Source organism: Mixophyes fleayi, chromosome 3 (assembly GCF_038048845.1).
Source record: "Mixophyes fleayi isolate aMixFle1 chromosome 3, aMixFle1.hap1, whole genome shotgun sequence".
NCBI lineage: Eukaryota > Metazoa > Chordata > Amphibia > Anura > Limnodynastidae > Mixophyes > Mixophyes fleayi.
In genome coordinates, this window is record NC_134404.1 from 17,961,874 (window position 1) to 17,983,218 (window position 21,345).

Sequence of the window (21,345 nt, forward strand, 5' to 3'; positions counted from 1 at the left end):
TCTCAGTATTACTCTGTCCCTCTCCGTCTCAGTGTTACTCGCTCTCTCTTTCTCTCCATCTCAGTATTACTCTCTCTCTCTCTGTCTCAGTATTACTTTGTTTCTCTCTGTTTCTCTCTCCATCTCAGTATCACTCTGTCCCTCTCCATCTCAGTGTAACTCTCTCCATCTCAGTGTTACTCTCTCTGTCTCAGTATTACTTTGTTTCTCTCTGTTTCTCTCTCCATCTCAGTATCACTCTGTCCCTCTCCATCTCAGTGTAACTCTCTCCATCTCAGTGTTATTGTCTTTCTCTCTATTTCAGTGTTACTCTGCCTCTCTCCATCTCAGAGTTACTCTGTCCCTCTCTTCCTCAGTGTTACTCTCTCTCTCTCCGTCTCAGTGTTACTCTCTCTCTCTCTCTCTCTCTGTCTCAGTGTTACTCTCTCTCTCTCTCTGTCTCAGTATTACTATGTTTCTCTCTGTTTCTCTCTCCATCTCAGTATCACTCTGTCCCTCTCCATCTTAGTGTAACTCTCTCCGTCTCAGTGTTACTCTCTCTCTCTGTCTCAGTATTACTTTGTTTCTCTCTGTTTCTCTCTCCATCTCAGTATCACTCTGTCCCTCTCCATCTCAGTGTAACTCTCTCCATCTCAGTGTTATAGTCTTTCTCTCTATTTCAGTGTTACTCTCTCTGTCCCTCTCTTCCTCAGTGTTACTCTCTCTCTCTCTCTCTCTCTCTCCCTCCGTCTCAGTGTTAAACTTAAGTGACTAATTCTATGCGAGTCTATACAGGTAACTCTGACATTCGTGCCCTTGAGACTACTAACGGTTGCTCGACCCAGCCGGCTCCCGGACCAGCTTTAAGGAAAATGTTCACCAGTGCACTGTCTGAGCTGTATTGCTGTACTGGGTCAGTAGCTGCACCAATAGTGGCTCAACCAGTGATCGTTGGAGCCTTTTATGATACTTTTAATCTCAGCAAAATATTTTTTACTTGAGTTGCAGACTCATGTGGATAGGGGCTACAAGTTGTACCCACCATAATGCCTGCTCCATCCATAGTCAGTATCCACAAACAGTAATTGCAACAGTAATTGCAGTCTGGCACATTAGACAGTCATTGGGTCTGATTCATTAAAGCACATATTTGCCGATTTTGAGCGTATTGTACGCAACATGACCCTGCACAGGCCCAGAACCGAGAGATACGGCCATGAGCACAGTCCTGTTCCGCGCACCAGGGAGTGAATGGGGTGAGGAAGGGGTGTTTTGCTATAGTCAATGTACAGTTAGGGGGTGCCGAACTCAAGCGCACACAGCCACGTCCGAATCCAGCGCTAGGCATCTCAAAGTGGCTTGTTTTTCTGCCATATCTCTTGCTCTAGCTACAGGGTTAGTCTAAGTCCTGATCAGCAGTGATGCATGCTATAACATGTGTTTGCAATCAGGAGCAACTGTAAAAATGTATCTTATGCACAGTATACATTAACCAACTATCCAATAAATTAATTTCATGGGGTGAAAAAGTAACAAAAAACCCTTTTTTTTTTTACTGTTTAACATTAATGCCTTTATTATTATCAGGTGAAATAAAAGCAAGATTTTCTTTATTTTCCTGTGCATTCTTTGGCGATTTTATATTACACGTAGGTATTGGACGCATTCTGCAGCATCCAGTGTAGTAGATCACAACAAAGCAGCCCCTGATTTCTAAAGCACATGTATCTAGCAATCCGCGTCTTGATGAATTCGGGCGGATGCAAGCCTAAATACGTGCGTATAATACTGAACGTGGGTTGCGCTCAGAATACATGCCTTAATGAATCACGCCCATCGTGTCCTAATTCTTCCCCCAAATCAGATCACTGCCTAGTTGGTTATAAAGCCATATTAAGTTTGTACTTTAGGGCACTTTTTTATTTTTTTATTTTTTTAAAGTTGTTTGTTCCTCTTGAAACGGCTGCTGAGGGCTCTCTATATACTGCCCTCCTTACTACAAACTGCAGCCTTCAATGGTACTTTCAGTGCTCTGCTTGTCTCTTGCTGATGTTACAAATCACTAAAGTACTGTAGAATTAATATCAGGTTTGGATACAGAAATATAGAAATTTAGGTAAACAACCCTGTTACTTCGTGAAGTCAGACCTCAGATGTCCGGAGAGGCCGATCAAACCGGCTGCGATAATAAATGACCGTATGTCTGTGAGATGACAACATCTCACCTTCCTGACATCTCCTGGCAGTCACTTCACTTTCTCACCTAAGATTGAGAATCCGTCACTGGAATTGTGACAGCTGAAACGCAGACGAATCGTCTTGCACAAATTTAAATTTTCTAAGTAGTTAAGTAGTCTTTGCTCTTCTTAATGCCAGCAATTCTATGTCTGAGCTGAGTCTCTGTAAGTTGATGAGGTCATGGTTTCTCTGTAGTTCTAGTGAATCTCTGACTGAACCGGTATATATCTCCTGGATATAAATAGGTCGGCCAGCTGCAGCCTGATGTCAGCAATAAATGGCTCTGCACCTGGGACACGTATGAATGAGGGTTAGTTACTAAAGCTCTTACTTTGTGCCTTCATATGAGAGATGTGATGGGACCTCCATCACAAGCAGCAATTTATCACCAGAACACTCTGTACTTTACCAAAGGAAAAATGATTGGCTGGAAGCAACGTGGACTCTTAGGAGAAGCATCAGACCAGTCTAACCAATTTAGCAGTTAAAAACAGGTCCATAATATGTTCCAGGGCCGGAATCTCTTAATTGAGCATAAGTTTGACTTATACTGACATACTGTCCCCACACATGAGGGTGGGTGTGGTGTAGTTTAGTTCTGAACTTCTGATTAAAGGGCCATAAGTCCCAAAATCTAAATGCCCGTCCTGCATCTTTAGGACGTGTCCCGATGGGATGTGATACAAGTAAAACACAACTGAGATGGCAGTCATTTGAGCTGCTGTGACATCAATAGCCCCTCTCGCTGGGTATGAATCCACCAGATAGATAAATAGATATGAGAAAGATAGACAGCCAGACATTAGACAGGCGGACATTAGACAGACAGACATTATACAGACAGACATTAGATAGGCAGATATTAGACAGACAGACAATAGACAGACAGACATTAGATAGACAGACATTAGAAGGACATTAGACAGACAAGAGACAGACATTATACAGACAGACATAAGAAAGACAAACATAAGACAGACATTAGATAGACACACATTAGAAGGACATTAGACAGACATTGGACATACAGACAGACAATAGACAGACAGACATTAGACAGACAAGAGACAGACATTATACAGACAGACATTAGACAGGCAGATATTAGACAGACAGACATTTGATAGACAGACATTAGAAGGACATTAGACAGACATTGTACATACAGACAGACAATAGACAGACAGACATTAGAAAGACATACATTAGAAGGACATTAGACAGACAAGAGACAGACATTATGTAGATAGACTTAAGAAAAACAAGCATAAGATAGACATTAGATAGACATACATTAGAAGGACATTAGACAGACATTGGACATACAGACAGACAATAGACAGACAGACATTGGATAGACATACATTAGAAGGACATTAGACAGACATTGGACATACAGACAGACAATAGACAGACAGACATTAGACAGGCAGATGTTAGACAGACAGACATATGATAGACATACATTAGAAGGACATTAGACAGACAAGAGACAGACATTATGTAGACAGACATAAGAAAAACAAACATAAGATAGACATTAGATAGACATACATTAGAAGGACATTAGACAGACATTGGACATACAGACATTAAAAAGACATTAGACAGAGAGACATCAAATATTACATAGATATAGATCACATTGTATCTGCGACATCTGCTTTGCAATGTACCGCTACATGTAAACTAAAGTCTGTTTCTTCTGCAGAACAGAGAAATGATATTGGTGGTGTAGTAGTAGCGCTGAATATTAACATTTGCATTTATGTTTAATTTCCAGGGTACGATGCGGCGGTACGTGGCCCTGCGTGCAGTGCTGAAGCTGTGGCTGGCTATATCGTTCAGCTCAGGTCAAAGTGGAGATGATGCCCTGGCTGATATAGGATCGGGATATATTATCCAAACCCTTCAAGACCAGCCGAAAGAGCCCCAGTATCACCCGCAAGATGCAAACAAATGCCAGATGACATTCGTGACCCCTCCTCGGGAGTCCTGTGCAAATAAAATCAACAGCCAAACATTCAATGAGGATGCCCGGTACCTTAAGGACCTTCTGAAGGACAGCAGCCGAGTGCTGCAGAGCTTGACGTATACGGTGAACGCTGATGTTCAGGACCTGGGGTACCAGGAGGTCATTACGGAACATAATAAGGGAATCCGAGAGGACAACAAGGAGTTCTATGGAACTTTGAACAAGGTCTTGAATGAACTCCATACAAGAATGGAAGATGACGGGGCAGATATTCCAGATGAGAAGAACAAGTAAGGATACAAAATATCTCACACTGATATTAGAGTAACACTGCAGCCAAAACCTGAAAACTATATATATATATATATATATATACATATAATGTAACTTTACAATATGAATAAACACCAAGACAGCCAGCATGAAAAAAACATAATAAATACACATATACATAGAAAGTAAAGTTAATGTAAATAAAACCTAAACCGTATATTTTGAACTCACCAAATCTCTGTTATTTGCCCTCGACGCCCAACGGGTCAAATGCACCACACATAGATACTGCATCAACAGACACATTAGGGGATGTGGAAAAGAGGAGGGGTGGAAGATGTTGTCTAAACTGATTATCCCTCTTTGTACTCCGTATTCTGTAATGTTATACAGCCACTTTTACCACCTCTTCTTAAGTTAATAAGTAATAAGGGCACAAGGTTTACTTAGGGCCACAATAAGACTTCAGTTTTATAGAGTAGGCTTTATATAGTTTTTTAAAGTATTTTTTTCCCACTGAATCAATGTTACAAAAAAAAAAAGCAGGAAATGATCCGATCCGAAGGGAATAGAGAGCGACCATAAACACATCTATTATCTAAAGGATGCATGGGAAAATTCCAAATTTTTTAAACAAAAATAGCATAATTTGATGTAAAAACATGCAGCGTGGTGTAACATTATATAGTCCTTCCATCAAAGCTATTTTAAGTACATTTTCAGATTCCGCCATTTTTACAGAATCCCACTTTATTTTGGCCACAAGGATACCCAACAGTGACTGGTAGTTATGATTCCATGAGTACTGATTATAAAAGCATCATCATTTTTTCATGTTTGCTGTACGGAATAAATGTGACACTTATATCTGTAGAAACTAAGGAGTATATTTACTAAACTGCGGGTTTGAAAAAGTGGAGATGTTGACCAAAGCAACCAATCAGATTCTAGCTGTCATTTTGTAGAATGTACTAAAAAAATGACAGCTAGAATATGATTGGTTGCTGTAGGCAACATCTCCACTTTCTCAAACCCGCAGTTTAGTAAGTATACCCCTGGATGTACAGCAGACAGAATTGTTTAAAAAAGATTGAGAGCCCAAATTTCTTATGTCTCAGTACGTGGATCATCCTATACAATGGCTGCCTCCACGTGTGTAGGAAACAATTACAGGACAATGGGTAGATTTAGCAAACGGAAAAGTGGAAGTGTTGTCCATAGCAACCGATTCAGATTGTAGCTATCATTTATTCTGTACATTCTAGAACATGAGAGCTAGATTCTGATTGGCTGCTATAGGCAACATCTCCACTTTTCCTTTTTAGAATGTTTGATAAATCTACCTTTAAGTTTAATTACCAGATCTCTGAGTCGGTCTGAGAATGTTCCTGGTCATCACCCGTCTCTATCTGCTGGGAGTGAACCTGCTCCGCTCCGTCTGTGTGTTTATTTGATGGTAATGTCCCGTAATTAGCTCGATCAGATTCTATCAATAGTAGAAAGCTGAGGTCTCGGAGAACAGGGTAATGTAAGTGACTACACAGCCTTATTGGCAGAATGATGGATGACACCCAGGTTGGGACAATAGGTAATAGTGTGGAAAGCAGCAATTCCAAAAAGCGCAAAATAATAGAATTGAGTAAGAAAGATACAAGATACAATGCGGGACTAATGACACTATAACGGCTACAGGAGGAGAGGCCATTATCTCATGAATGAGCCAGGTTTCCTGACATACCTGCAGGAGAGATTAACCCTTTTCTCCTCAGATGCTGGTAAATAATCTCCTAGCTTTGGAGTGGAAAGCGGACGTGTTTGATTGGAAGAGGGTGGAATTTTGTGGGATTGGGGCAGAGTTTGGGCTGATTGGGATGGGGGTAATTTTTCCCAATTTTGCCTTTAAAAATGTTAAAGGAGAACATCAGTAGTCAATAAAATGCTATTTAATCGCTCTCCCGTTAAGTAGTTGGACCATGGACCATCCTTTTCTTCCGTATGCCTAATATTAACACCTTGGTGATGTCTCCCCCGCTTGCTTGATGTATTCACTATGCCTTCAAGGTGCAATCGTATTCAGAATTAGTAGGCTGAGTGCTAGCTCATTGGACAAACCTGAACCTAATTTCAAAATGGAGAAAGAAATTATGATGTTAACTTATTAGGAGAAATCCATTGGAGGGATTTGCTTGGGCCGGTCCTTCTTCAGATAAGTACAGGAGTGCCTGTCTGTCCTATAAATACATTTAAAGGTGCACCCCGAATTCACAATCCCTGGAACTGCACAAATCAATTGTGAATACATTTGAATATGTGTAGTGTGAAAAGAGTGAAATATCACTTCAAATCCCCCTGTAAGTGACACTATACACCCCTTCACCTTATTTAGTAAATCCTGCCAAGCAAAGTGAAATTTTGTTAATTTTGATTACGAAATATCCATGTTAGTGTAGCAGGAACTGCAGTCATGCCCCAAATCCACACGTCCTTCATATACCCCTGATCTGCCCAACTCCCACCATTGTCTGTGCAAAATGTTGCAGACATGGCCAACGTGCCCATTAGTACTAGGTACAGTGGCGGAATGGCAGGCGGGTGACATCGCATAAGACTATCTGTACTGCAAGATTCCGGTTTGTAAATGGCCTTTATTGTGCAGGGTTGTACTGTACAGCGGATTATCAGTGTAGGGTGAAGTTCTCATTACGTTGCACTTAACTCTTTCATTTCCAGATTTGTCAGTTTACTGGAGATGTCCATGTGTATATTTCCTCAATGACACATTTTATTCTATAGCGTCTGATATCCCGATGACCTCATGCAATGGATAGCTTGCAGAACGTTCACCTGAGATGAGAATGTTATGTAACTGCCGGCAGCCCATTAATATCTGTGCAGGAAAATGAACAGCTCTTGAAAGCACTTGTAGAAAATATTCATCCTGCGGCTCATTGTACAGTAAGAGGCAAATGTGGGTTACTTGTACCAAAAAGCAAGTACACTTTGATTAGGCTGAGAATGCTCATTTCTGTTCTGCAATTAGATCATTTCATGGCTGAACTCTTTTCTGTGGGATGAAACTGTGCATATGTATATATATATGTATATATATATATATATAGAGAGAGAGAGAGAGAGAGAAAGAGAGATAGAGATAGATATATAGATATATAGATAGATATATATATAGATAAAAATATAGATATATAGATATATATATATATGTATGTATGTGTTGTAACAAAAGGAGGCATTTAGCTGGCAATATGCACAGAAAGCAGTAGAGTAAAACATTTGTGCAGTAATGCACCTAGATTGAATGTAAAGGCTTATGTATGAAAAGCAATAGTTTAAGTTTGGTTAAACTTACATGATTTGAAATCCTTCCTCTCAGCAAACAGACAGGGTGTGTCTGTTAGTGCAAACAGAGCCAGGGATGGGCGTTTCCTTTTAAAGAGAAGGTGGGTGTGTCATCTGTCCATCAAGCTAAGGTTGGGGGAGGAGTATCAGGTATAAAAGCTTGTTTGTATCATTTGTGCACTGAGACCAACGCTGGTAAAGCTGGCTGGTCTTGAGAGAGCTGAGCTATGTCTAGCTAGCGTTTAGGGTCTCCAAGGGTTGCTGTGAAATCTGTACGGTGTCAAAACATTTACCATCCTGACAATAAAACTACATAAAAATGAAGAAGTTGTTCGCGTGTGCTTCTGCAGTAGCGGGCTCTTGCCACAAATGGTGTCAGGAGTGGGATGCTCAGGGTAGCAAGTTTCCGCTACCCAACCCGCGCAGACGTCAACATGGAGGAAGTACTGAAAACCCTCGTGAATGTGGCCACTGCGCAGCAACATCAGCAAGCTCAGATGCTACGAGTTGCCGAGGCACAGGTGGAAAACACAAGGCTCTTAAGGGAAGAGTTAAGCCAGGTGAGGCATGACAGAAATGAGCCACCTGGTCCGGTTCTGCAGAAAATGTCACCAGCTGATGACGTAGAAGCATATCTGGTGTCCTTTGAGAGACTTGCAAAAAGGGCAAAATGGCCTCCTAAAGATTGGGCTGAGAGACTGGCGCCATATCTGACTGGTGAAGCTCAGCGAGCTTATATGGATCTAGATGAGGAACGGGCCTCTGATTATTTGTGCCTAAAGTCACCAATGGCGCTATGATAAAGAAAAACCGGTCAGAGCGCAAGTGGCTGAGCTTTCTAAAATTTTAAAGAAATGGCTGCAGCCTTAGGAGAATTCGCCTTCTCGGATTATTGAAGTTCTGGCGATAGATCACTGCATCCGGGGGCTGAACCGCAATTTGCAAAGGTGGGTTCTGCAATCAGACCCACAAACTTATGAAGAGCTTGCCACCGTGGTAGAAAAGTTTTGTGCGCTACAGCAAATGGCTAAAGAACCTGCATTTGTGCCAAAGCCGCTGCCACGCCAAAAGCCAGGTTTGACAATCCTTGCTACAGGGCCCAATGGCAAAACTGCTATGGACAGAGGGCCAGGTGCAAAGCTGTCTAATCTGAAGTGTTTTGAATGTGGTGAGCCAGGCCACTTTAAGGCAGAGTGTCCTAAACTACAGGAACCCTTACACTGTTCCGTGGCACATATTGGGCCTGCATTTCCAAGCTGTTTTACCATGAATCCCACATCAGGAAGTCCTTGTTTGTTCCGGGTGACTGTGCTAATCAACCAAAACCTTGTTCTGGCCTTGGTTGACTCGGGGAGTGAACTCTCATTGGTTTCCAGCTCTGCCTTACAAGAAACCATAACTTCTCGGTTGCCGAAGGTGAAGGTTCTTTGCGTACATGGCACGACAGAGAAGTATGAAAGAACGATACTACCAGTCAAACTCAAAGGCAAAACTGTTATGGTGGTAGCTGCCATAGCACCTAAACTCCCATATCCACTCATTTTGGGGCGAGACTTCCCACTGTTTAATGATGTCCTCGGTGAGCGAATCCGGCCGGACATGCCGGCAACTGATGCAACGGTCGGAAGCCCGGTCTTAAAGGAACCGCCTAAGAATCCACAACATCTGGACATCGATCTTTGGGAACCGCCAAACCGGAATGCCATCCTGGGAGTCACAGCAGGAGTTCCACAAAAGCATCCACCTGCGGGGAAACATGGACAGTCCAAACTAGCATTGGTTCGGTGATGTCGCAGATGAGCCCACCCCGCCTGTCAGTGAGGATACGGACTGGTCCGCAATACCAATTTTGTTTCCTTTGCAGGACTTTGCTCGAGACCAACTTAATGATGCCACTTTGGAACATGCCTTTAAAAGTGTGACTGAGGTAAATGGGGTAGCGAAAGCCGCCCAGCCTGCAGAAGGTATACCATATTTTATTGTTAAAAATAATTTCCTGTATAGAGTTGCTAATGTACAGGGGGAAAAAGTAGAACAATTAATGGTTCCTCAGGTCCATGTACCCCTAGTGTTAAAAGCAGCACACACACATGTCTGTGGGGGACACCTAGGGGAGGATAAAACACGGGAACGAGTTCTGCTTAGGTTTTACTGGCCCTGTGTACACATGGCAGTGAAAAAGTATTGCCGGTCCTGTCCCATTTGTCAGAGAACCTGTCCCAAACCCATGTACAGGGCACTTGTCATTCCAATACCAATAGTACAAGTTCCCTTTGAACGGATAGCTATGGACCTTGTGGGGCCACTGGAAAAATCCGCACATGGGCACCAATATATACTAGTGGTGTTTGACTATGCAACCAGGTATCCAGAGGCAATTTCCCTAAGAAACATAAAGTCCAGCACCATAGCTAGAGAACTTGTATTGATGTTTACACGCTTGGGAATACCCAAAGAAATTCTCACAGACCAGGGTACTCCATTCATGTCTAAACTGATGAAGGACATGTGCCAGTTGCTAGGGGTTACGGCGCTTCACACCTCTGTATACCATCCACAAACAGATGGCTTGGTGGAACGCTTTAACCGCACATTAAAGCACATGCTCAGGAAAGCAGTGGCTCAAGAGAAAAAAGATTGGGACACTCTTATTTCCTATTTGATGTTTGTCCTCCGTGAGGTACCTGAAGCTTCAACAGGGTTTAGTCCCTTTGAGTTATTGTTTGGGAGACAGCCCCGGGGTATCTTGGATATGTTAAAAGAAGGGTGGGAGTAGCAAGGTCCCAGGGATCCAAATCTGGTACAATTTGTGTCCCAAATGTATGAGAGGCTAGGAAGATAGGGCCCATTGTGCAGCAACATGTAAAAGAGGCTCAGGAACGACAGAGAAAAAGTTATGATAAAAGAGCTGTTGTTCGATCTTTCAAGCCTGGGGACAAGGTCCTAGTCCTGGTTCCCACCCAGGAAAGCAAACTTTTCGCCCATTGGCATGGTCCATATGAAGTTCTAGAGGCTGTCGGTCCTGTCAATTACAGAGTCCGCCAGTTAGGTAGGAGAAGGGAGGAGAAAATATATCATGTTAACCTCCTTAAACCTTGGCATGATGAGGAAATCTCTCCTCAGGTAGTGAGTACTGCCATTGAAAATTCTGAAGTGCCCATAGAGCCAGCTTTGTCCATTCAGCAGAGACAACAGACTGAAGAAATGATTCGCCGGAACAGGGATGTCTTCTCTTCCATTCATGGGCGCACTACCTTATCGAACACGACATTGTCACTGCGCCAGGAGTCATTGTAAAGCAGAAGCCGTATCGTATGCCAGAAGCCAGACGAGTGGACGTGAGAAAGGAGATCGAGAAGATGCTCCAGTTAGATGTGATTGAAGAGTCCACTAGCGAGTGGAATAGTCCCATTGTGCTTGTCCCGAAACCCAATGGGACAATTAGGTTCTGCAATGACTTTAGGCGCCTAAACAGTATGTCGCAGTTTGATGCCTATCCGATGCCACGTGTGGATGAACTAGTGGAAAATCTTGCTGGTAGCAATTATTTGACAACCCTTGATCTAACAAAGGGTTATTGGCAAGTTCCCCTGACTTCCACGGCCAAGCCAAAGACTGCATTTTCCACCCCTGATGGTCTCTATCAATATAAAGTCCTACCCTTTGGGATGCATGGGGCACCTGCCACCTTCCAAAGGGCCATGAATAAATTGCTACGACCTCACACAGCTTATGCGGCCGCTTACTTGGATGATATAGTGATTTATACCCCAGACTGGGGATCACATTTAGCCAAAGTTGAGGCGGTCTTAGCTTCATTAAGGTCAGCAGGGTTAACAGCTAACCCAGAGAAATGTGCCATAGCCATGAGAGAAGCCAAATATTTGGGTACGTTGTTGGTCGAGGGCATGTAAAACCCCAGCTAGACAAAATGGAGGCAGTCAAAAATTGGACAAGACCAGAAAAAAAGTCGCAGTTAAGAACCTTTTTAGGCTTAGTAGGTTACTACAGGCGGTTTGTAAGCCACTTCGCCACTAGAGCTGCTCCACTTACGGACATGTTAAAAAAAGTTGTCCAGATAGATTAGCCTGGTCTGATTTTGCAGAAACTGCCTGGTCTGATCTTCGGTTAGCTCTTTGTTCGTCCCGAATTCTACAAGCACCGGATTTTACCCGGAGGTTCTTCCTCCAAACTAATGCTTCTGGTGTTGGCTTAGGTGCAGTCTTGTCACAGGAGAAGAATGGAGTAGAAAATCCTGTCCTGTACCTAAGCCGTAAGTTGCTTCCAAGGGAACAAAATATGCCACTGTGGAGAAAGAATGTCTCGCCATAAAATGGGCTACAGAAGCTCTGCACTATTATCTCCTAGGCAGAGAGTTCACCTTAATAACAGACCATGCACCGTTAAGGTGTATGCAGAACAACCGGAAGGTAAATGCCAAGGTAACCCGCTGGTTCTTGGCACTGCAACCTTTCAAGTTCATAGACCTGGGATTCTACACAAAAATGCAGATGCGTTGTCACGAAAATATGCGCTCCTCGCGAAGTCCGTGTCCCCCTACTTGGAGACGCTAGGGGGAGGGATATGTAACAAAAGGAGGCATTTAGCTGGCAATATGCACAGAAAGCAGGAAAGTAGAGTAAAACATTTGTGCAGTAATGCACCTAGATTGAATGTAAAGACTTATGTATGAAAAGCAATAGTTTAAGTTTGGTTAAACTTACATGATTTGAAATCCTTCCTCTCAGCAAACAGACAGGGTGTGTCTATTAGTGCAAACAGAGCCAGGGATGGGCATTTCCTTTTAAAGAGAAGGTGGTTGTGTCATCTGTCCATCAAGCTAAGGCTGGGGGAGGAGAATCAGGTATAAAAGCTTGTTTGTATCTGTTAAGGTATCTTTCTTTTCTCCTTTTTGGGTTACAATCTCCTTAATATACTGGCAAATATATGTATGACCATTTAATACCGTTAACAACTCCTCGCAAAAGGTATTTCTGAATTAACCCATGAAATATCATTTTTATATTTCTTTATATCAACAAGTTTCAAGAATAATCACGACAAGATATAGGATTTGTTTAAAGTGTGTTGTATTATATTATAGAACAATAAACAGCGTAACAATATTGTACACACAATATAGCTTTAGTGCAATATATATCATACTTATTGCCTGTAATATAGATATATATGTAATTGTGTGTATTTTGACTAACTATTGTCTAAAGGTGTGTGTGTGTGTGCATTGTGTAGTGAAGGGGGAGGGGAGAATCCATACAGACCACAAACATACCTCACTTAAAGTCTAGCGGCCATTTTCAAGCACATGGTTTCAACCAGTTCAAACTACTACACTTTCTATGCATAAACCAACATAACCTGCACTTTCTATGCATATCTAACAATCTGATCACTTAACCACAATCTGATCACTTCCTAATCCATCACTTTCTATGCAATGTAGTCACCATCCAAAATGGCTGACTTGCCATGCTTGTAGGCCCACAAGGCCTACTAAACAATTACAGTTACTAAACAATGTGAACTCAGTACAGACACATTACTCATTACAAGCAGTATTTAGCCAATCCACCACAAATAGCTCTATATTCAGCAGTAAACGCACAATGTCCATTGGCCAATTTTAACACCTGATATTTCACACATATCACAAACGTCTCCATTCCCAAAGCCTAACAAATCGATCCAAATTCAAACACAAATGCTATCATTTATCCCAACCAGGATCCAGACTATGTATAGTACAGCACTCCACAAGTCACAGCACAGCATTAACTATGTATAAACACAAATGCTTTCATTTATCCCAACCAGGCATGCATTTATGTAACTCTGTCCATATAACTGTCCATATCAATCCAATCAATCCAAACTTTCATTCTCACTTAAACTTTCATATCACTTACAACAAATAATCATTCATTCTTATGTCCTCCATTCAACAACACATTATAACATGCTCACACTCACCTTTCATGCCATACACACTCCATACTAGTCAGGGCCTAAGGCCTGCTCACCTAGGAGCAGCAGGCCGTCTGCTCCCTCTGTTCCAGCACCAGGTATATAGTGAGATTAATTCTCTGTGTACAGTGTAGGCCCCTCTTGTGGGCGGAGTCTACAAGCTTGCTATAGGCTTTCATATGCTAATTACAGACCAAATGTTCAAGCCTGTTTATAACTCATAGTCCCAGGTGGGGGGAGGATTTTCATGTGCACAGTCACCTTTCAATTCAATTGTGGCTGCATCTCTGTTATAGGTTATAAAATGAAACATAAATAAGATTATTTATGCACTCTTTATCAGTATCATTTGTGCACTGAGACCAACGCCGGGGAAGCTGGCTGGTCTTGAGAGAGCTGAGCTATGTCTAGCTAGCGTTTAGGGTCTCCAAGAATTGCTGTGAAATCTGTACGGTGTCAAAACATTTACTATCCTGACAATAAAACTACATAAAAAGGAAGAAGTTGTTCGCGTGTGCTTCTGCAGTAGCGGGCTCTTGCCACAGTGTATGTATATATATATATATATATATATATATATATATACACTAGTGGTCACTAACCCTGCCCTCAGATTCCCCCAAAAGAAACATCTCTAGACCAGGGCTGTGGTTGTCACATGGGTATATTTCTAGGACAATGCAGTTCTGGGGGAAAAAAAAGGAAATAGGGGTATTTCCCCATAATCCCCAGCTGCAGCAGTAACTCTATAATATCAGTCACTAGTCACCAGTCACTAGATACTCGTCTACAGGATACAAAGAATTAAGGGTGTGCACCGGCCACTTTTAGTGTTTTGGGTTTTGGGTTCTGATTAGCTTGAGATTTTGGGTTCTGATTTGTTTTGCCAAAACATCCGACGAAAGGTTTTGGTTCTGATTTATTTTTAAAAAAGCATAAAAAGTACTAAAAACCAGTTTTGTGTTTTTTTTCCACTCCTACGCTATTATTAACCTCAATAACATTCAATAACAATCATTTCCACTAATTTCCAGTCTATTCTGAACACCTCACAATATTGTTTTTAGGCCAAAAGGTTGCACCGAGGTAGCTTGAGCACATAATGCCAAAAAAAGAGGTACAAGATGGAATTGTTCTGGGCCCTCCCTCCCACCCCTCGCGAGATTCGACGTGAGACTTGGACGACAGAGCCTCGTTTTCAATTTTTTGCCCGCCGGAAATATCCAAACAGTGCTCGGATCCCGTTCGGATCCGCACTGTTCGGGTGGGCTCGGATTAGCGGAATCCGAGCCCACTCATCTCTACAAAGAATGAATTTGACAGAATTTGACACTGCCAGTATACTACTCAGTATACTACCGCCTTCCAACACTCCTCCTCCTGACCCCGTGCATGACACCGCCCTCCTTCTCAACCACAGTACCGACACCGCCCTCCTCCTCTTCACCCCCTGCTCCCCCCTCCTCCACACCCCCTGCACCGAAACTGCCCTCTTCCTCCTCACCCCCATTACCCCCTGTACCCCCATCTTCCTCACTCCTTGCACCGCCACCACCCTCTTCCCCTGTACCCCCCAGTGCCTGTATCTTCCACCTCCCCTGTATCTCCCTCCTTACCGTACCTCCCTCCTCCCCAGTACCCCCGTCTTCCCGCTCTCCAACGCCCCACTCCCATGTATCCCCCTCCTCCTCTGTATCCCCCTACTCCTCCTCACCCACAACGTCCTAAGCCCCCTCCTCCTCGCCCCATGCCTTAACACCCCCCTCCTCCTCCTCGTCCCCTGTGTCAACACCCTCTTCCTCCTCCTCCTCACCCACCTGTGTCTACAGCCCCCTCCTCATCCTCCTACTAGCCACCGAGACCCACAGCCGGTGGTAATCATCTTAACGAAGACTAGAACCTTGTGCAAGTAATGAACAAACTTAGCGAGTACAGTATATATCTCACAAGTTTGGACCCTGGCTACACTCCACATGATTTGAGATCATGGTCCTAATGGTACCAGAACCTCCTCTGCCACTCAGCACATCCACAATCCTACGTATTACTAGAGGATCATCATAAATGAATTATATTGACGGGCGGCCTATGGAGGTGGTGAGGAGTTTAGGATCCAGAGATACAAACAGTGAATCTGTAGTCAGTGGTAGAATGTCAAGATGTTGTCTATAATATATTCATCACTCAATGTTTACCTTAGACAGATGCCTTCTACACATTCCAGTAACTTATAATATATATATATATATATATATATATATATATATATATATATATATATATATATATATTGAATATGAGTTATGTTATCTCTTATCTCTTTCTACTTTTTACATAGACTACGAAATAATTTTCGTACGATGGACCATCTGCTTCAAACAACATTTCACCTGGCCGACAAGCTGGACAAAGTCTCACAAGATCTCGATCTCCTTCTGGAAAAGCAGTTGGAAAGATCGACCACCTTGGCTTACAGGAACAGCCTCAAATCTTGATCTTGGGTTTCCCAGACTGCCATCAGATCTGACCGCACATCAAGATGGCCGACACCGAGCCACAGCTCCCACGTGATTAGCCGAAGCTCAGCCACGAGATCACTTCGTGACGCACCGTTGCCTTTTGTCTCCAGACGTACTTATTTCAAACACCCCCGAAGGACTTCCGGCGTACTGTACACAACGGCTGTTTTCTCATGACCTTGTGCTACATTATCGGAAATGTTCAGAAATTCATCCTTTCACTTTTTCTATATAAATGCAAATGTATGCTGTGAATTTTATTTCCTTGTAAAAGCATTGATACCTACAAATCATAATGTAACTATACAATGTGTGCTCTGCCGTGAATTATGTATTCATATAAAGGATGTAAAGTTGGAGTATTGGAAATGGCTCAAGTTATGACTAATGACAACGCTGGATGTACATCGCTAGAGATTATATCACGGAAACGTTACAAGCCATTGTACGTTGAATGACAGCCAGTAAGTGTTATGTATAGTTGTATAAATATGAGTGACGCATAAATGGACAATTGTGCTGTGTAGGGTTACCCACAATGCCATTGGTGCAGGGCTCAGATACTGCCAACATCAGCAACCGCTTTTCATACAATAGTAGATGAGTCATTGTACACTTTCCACCTATTATCTCTCCCCAATACACATTGGGGGGGGGGGGGGCATTTATGCAAATTCATGCACCAGGACAAAGGTACTGCCTTCCAATATCTCAGTCTGTTACTTCCCTTTGGAATTCACACCACAATAATACTGTGCATCTGTTATGCCCTGATATTTTGTTGAAGGTGGGAGGGGGGTATCAAGTGGAGCTAGCGATTTTTTGCATGAATGTACAATGTAAAAAAAAGCTTCAAACACACTAAAGTGACACATGAAGATAGTCTGTATGCCCACTCCCTCTGATGATTAATTTAGAACACAAATGGAGCTAAGCCGGATTTTAGTAGCAAAATGGAAAAGTTTAAATGGATGAAATGTGTGAGTCCTAGCTTGTGTACCAGACCCCCGAGTGGGTACTGGGATCTAAAACGGCTGTCTGCTGTATAACACACCAGTAAGCAATGTGTATACGACGCAGGACACTGAGGAGTATAATATCCGGGGACTGATAAGTATAATATACTGGACGCTGCTGGGTATAACGTGTGAGCATTGTTAGGTGTAAAATATTATGTTATAATGGGCATTGCATGTATATGTCCTTGGAAAGCATATGTGTTACCCTCCAAATCTTTTATTTGTTACAGAAAAGTGTCAAAGCACACCACTAAACTTTATATATAACACCAGGTACTCCTGTACTCTCAGCAATGGTAACCGTACATATATAGCCATAAATCCGCACTTATTAGGAGACCCCCACACATTGCAATGTATTGCCCCTCTCTACAGTAATAATGTTACATCAGACATTGCAAATATTCCGTGCAATGGTTTTGAACCCTTTTTTAAGTGGATGTATTACCTCTAGTGGCAGGTTATGCAAGAGAATATTCCTATTTGTGTTATTGTTATTGCTGGGGGGGCTCTATATGGTTCATCATTGCCGATGTGATAGCAGAGCTTTCATATAACATAACTTCATTTGCCCAGGTTCCTATAAAGGTTATTTTCCCTGTTCACGCACCATCCCCATTACCTGCCTGAGTGCAGATCACAGGAGTTATTTGCTGCTAAAGCTCCACTAGTGAGATTGAAGTCATACAACAAGTAAACAGTGCACTAAACCCCTATAAAGGCCGACAGGAGATTCATTCCAAGGCATGATTCATAATATCTCCAGAAAGCATGACTCATACCTCCCTGATTGTCAGGAGGCAACTTATAAAGGTATCAGGTTATAATAATAACCAGCCATGTATAAGATTAGAGAAAGGACCATCGCTACCATCCACAGTGTCATCTCCTGTAATACATCGTGGACGCGTCAGATACAGCAGCAGGTAACGGTTAAAGAAAATCAGTCACACAGTACACAGAGATAAAGGTGGGATCATTGTGGGGGGGAGATATTTAACTAGACATAGCAGACTTTCTGTCAGTAATTCCAATGAAAGATGCTATGCTGCAGGTAGTTTGTTTTCGTAGAAAATATAGAACCATAGATTGTTAATACAAAATATCACAGGTTCCTCAGTTTTCACATGGGCGTGGCTAGAACAAGCTGCAGCCAATCAGAATCCCCACAGAAGCAAGAGATAGGTGAGGGGACATTGGGACTGCCATTATTAAATGTGACACTTTTGCGTGTTTGTAGCTTTTTTTTACATTAGACAAAGTGCATCTAGTCAAAACACACACCCTGCACCAGGTGCAAGGTGGTGCAATATTTAAGTGCTTTTTGCAGAGTGAAAATGGATTTTTTTCCCTTCCACAAAGAAAGGAACGTGCCTAAAATGCACTCTCTCTTGCTCTTTACGAAATTTCCAAAACCTCCCAAAATCTACCTATACTTGGGCGCCTTCGCCATACCTCCAACTAGTCCCATGGGCCTCTGCAAATAGTGCACGCACAGACAAGAACTGACAGGAGCAGTTGGGTGGGTAACAGGAATGCAACAACAATCCCCCCCCCCCATATTAACTCCCCCCTCCCCCATAACCTCATAACACAGTTCGGAATATCCATCATGAATACATGTAATATGCCACAATTTACATACCATATTAATACAAATATTAGTGTCTGTTTATCACAGAACAGACACACAGATACAGATATGATGCATTACCTAAGACACTGTGCAACTAATGTAATGAATACAATATGGGTCGTGGGTTTGTATTACACCCAAATTCTTGCCCAGCAAAAACAATAATAGATTTTTTTTTAGAATAACGTAAGGTGCAATTTCCTTCAATTGTTTGGTCTAAACTCCACAAATATTCCTCAGTACAATGTTATTATTTTACTTTCCAGTAAATATATAATTTGCTATAATATATCGTATCTGGATAGCGGTTTACAGACTTAAGTATGACTTGCGGTTGAGGCTGGACCACAACATTGCTTCTTTGTCATTATAGAATGAAACGTTGTATTCTGTGTGTTGAGAAAACAAATAAAATGTATCTTTGTTTGCAGAGGTCCGTCTCCTTGAGCTTGTTGCGCAGGCAACCAATTATTACAAGTGCCCCTACTGTCTAGTGAAGTTCAGTGTACGGGGTTATTGTGTCCCAGAAACCCCTTGTGTGAAGTTGAGGAGTTTATTTGAAGCTGTTTTTCTTATTTCTTTCAATGACACTTTTCACATTGCAGAGCAATTTCCTAGTCATCTCGGTAGAAAATATTGCAGTAAATAATGGGTTTGTTGATTGCAAAAATTCCATGGAATGCCATGGGACTTACAGTACAGTCTTCTTTGACGTACACTAAAACAAAATGCTCATTAAGTCGGAGTTTTAAAGTTGCTCTCTCACAGTGTGAAATAACGATGGAATGAATTAAGGATCATCAGACTTATAATCAAATCCCAAAATACTGTGATAAGTCCTTATAATTAACAACGAGAGTGTGGGGGTCTGAGAACTGTCAGAGAGAGTGCGTGGGCCTTGCAACTAACACGGAGCCAGCGGTCTGACAATACAGGGAATGTATTGGTTCTGAAAACCAACTCAGTGAATATATTGCCCGGGCAAGTATCATAGGCAGGGCCGCCATCAGGGGGGTACAGGGAGTGCAGCAGTGTGGGGCCCCACCAGCCCTGGGCCCAAACAAATTTATTAGAAGAGGAGGTCTGTGCAGTGAATTAAGGGAAGTAGCAACTGCCCTTGAGATGTGAGAGGTGCTGTGGGGAGAGACCTCTGTGCGTAATTAAGGAAGCGTCAGTGGGCCCCCTTGTAGGCAGCATGTCCGCCACCACTACCAAGAAGTCGGGCCCCACAGTGACCACCATTTGCTCCAGTCCTAGCCCCCCGGGTGCCGGGCTCCCAGGCAGAGAGGCTCCCTGCAGCATCGCTGACGTCATGTAAGTAATAACATTGCAGAGCTTTCAATAGAGAGGAGCCAAAAGAAGACAGCAAGAAGATGTGGAGAGGTAAGTAAACTGCTGCAGGGGTTGGATGGAACCGGGGATGGGGGGTGACTGTAGAGAATAGGGAGGGGGACAAATGTTGGGTAGAGAATAATTTAAATATGAGGGAGGAGTGAGAGAAGGAAGGAAGGGGGCTCTGTGTGTTATACTCGGCCCAGCAATTTCTGGTGGCAGCCATGAACAAAGGGAGTGTGGGATGCTAATAACTTACTCAGAATGGAACTAATCCCAAAAGATGTAACCCGCAATGCTTCTTTATTTGCACAAGTGCACCTTTTTCTCCATTCAGTGCATTTCCAGGTACCCACTTCCCAGACCTTAGAACCTCCCCTGTGTACCTAAGTCTGTGAACATAGCTGCAAAATACACAGAGTGGAAAGAATATGAGTGTTACTGAGATGCTTCTCCACCTCCTCCATGCAGCCTTTTATCCTGGGTCTCCTCCTATTCTGAGGGGTGTGTGGATGGAAGGAGCCACTCAGAAGACACAATCTTCTCCTGATCACACCTCCCATTCACAGCCTGCGAGAGGTGGTCCTGTCAGTTATCACATGGAGTGTGTATCCCTGACACATATCACAGGGAGTGTGTGGTCCTATCAGTTATCACATGGAGTGCGTAGCCCTGACACATATTACAGTGAGTGAGTGGTCCTGTCAATTATCACATGGAGTGTGTAGCCCTGACACATATCACAGGGAGTGAGTGGTCCTGTCAGTTATCACATGGAGTGCGTAGCCCTGACACATATTACAGTGAGTGAGTGGTCCTGTCAATTATCAAATGGAGTGTGTAGCCCTGACACATACCACAGGAAGTGAGTGGTCCTGTCAGTTATCACATGGAGTGCGTAGCCCTGACACATATCACAGGGAGTGAGTGTTCCTGTCAGTTATCACATGGAGTGCGTAGCCCTGACACATATTACAGTGAGTGAGTGGTCCTGTCAATTATCACATGGAGTGTGTAGCCCTGACACATATC

General features: G+C 42.8%; 1 protein-coding gene across 3 annotated transcripts in view; it reads left to right on the top strand.

Moving 5' to 3' along the window:
* LOC142143360 (uncharacterized) overlaps nucleotides 1-19,407 on the top strand; it is a 169,719-nt gene extending 150,312 nt beyond the window's left edge. For all 3 annotated transcript variants that reach the window (XM_075201153.1, XM_075201154.1, XM_075201155.1), the window contains exons 2-3: nucleotides 4,001-4,482; nucleotides 16,146-19,407. In XM_075201153.1, the coding sequence (XP_075057254.1) occupies nucleotides 4,001-4,482; nucleotides 16,146-16,302 (639 nt within the window). In that variant the 3' untranslated portion in view covers nucleotides 16,303-19,407. The remainder of the gene's footprint in view (nucleotides 1-4,000; nucleotides 4,483-16,145) is intronic.
* Nucleotides 19,408-21,345: the final 1,938 nt, after the last annotated feature.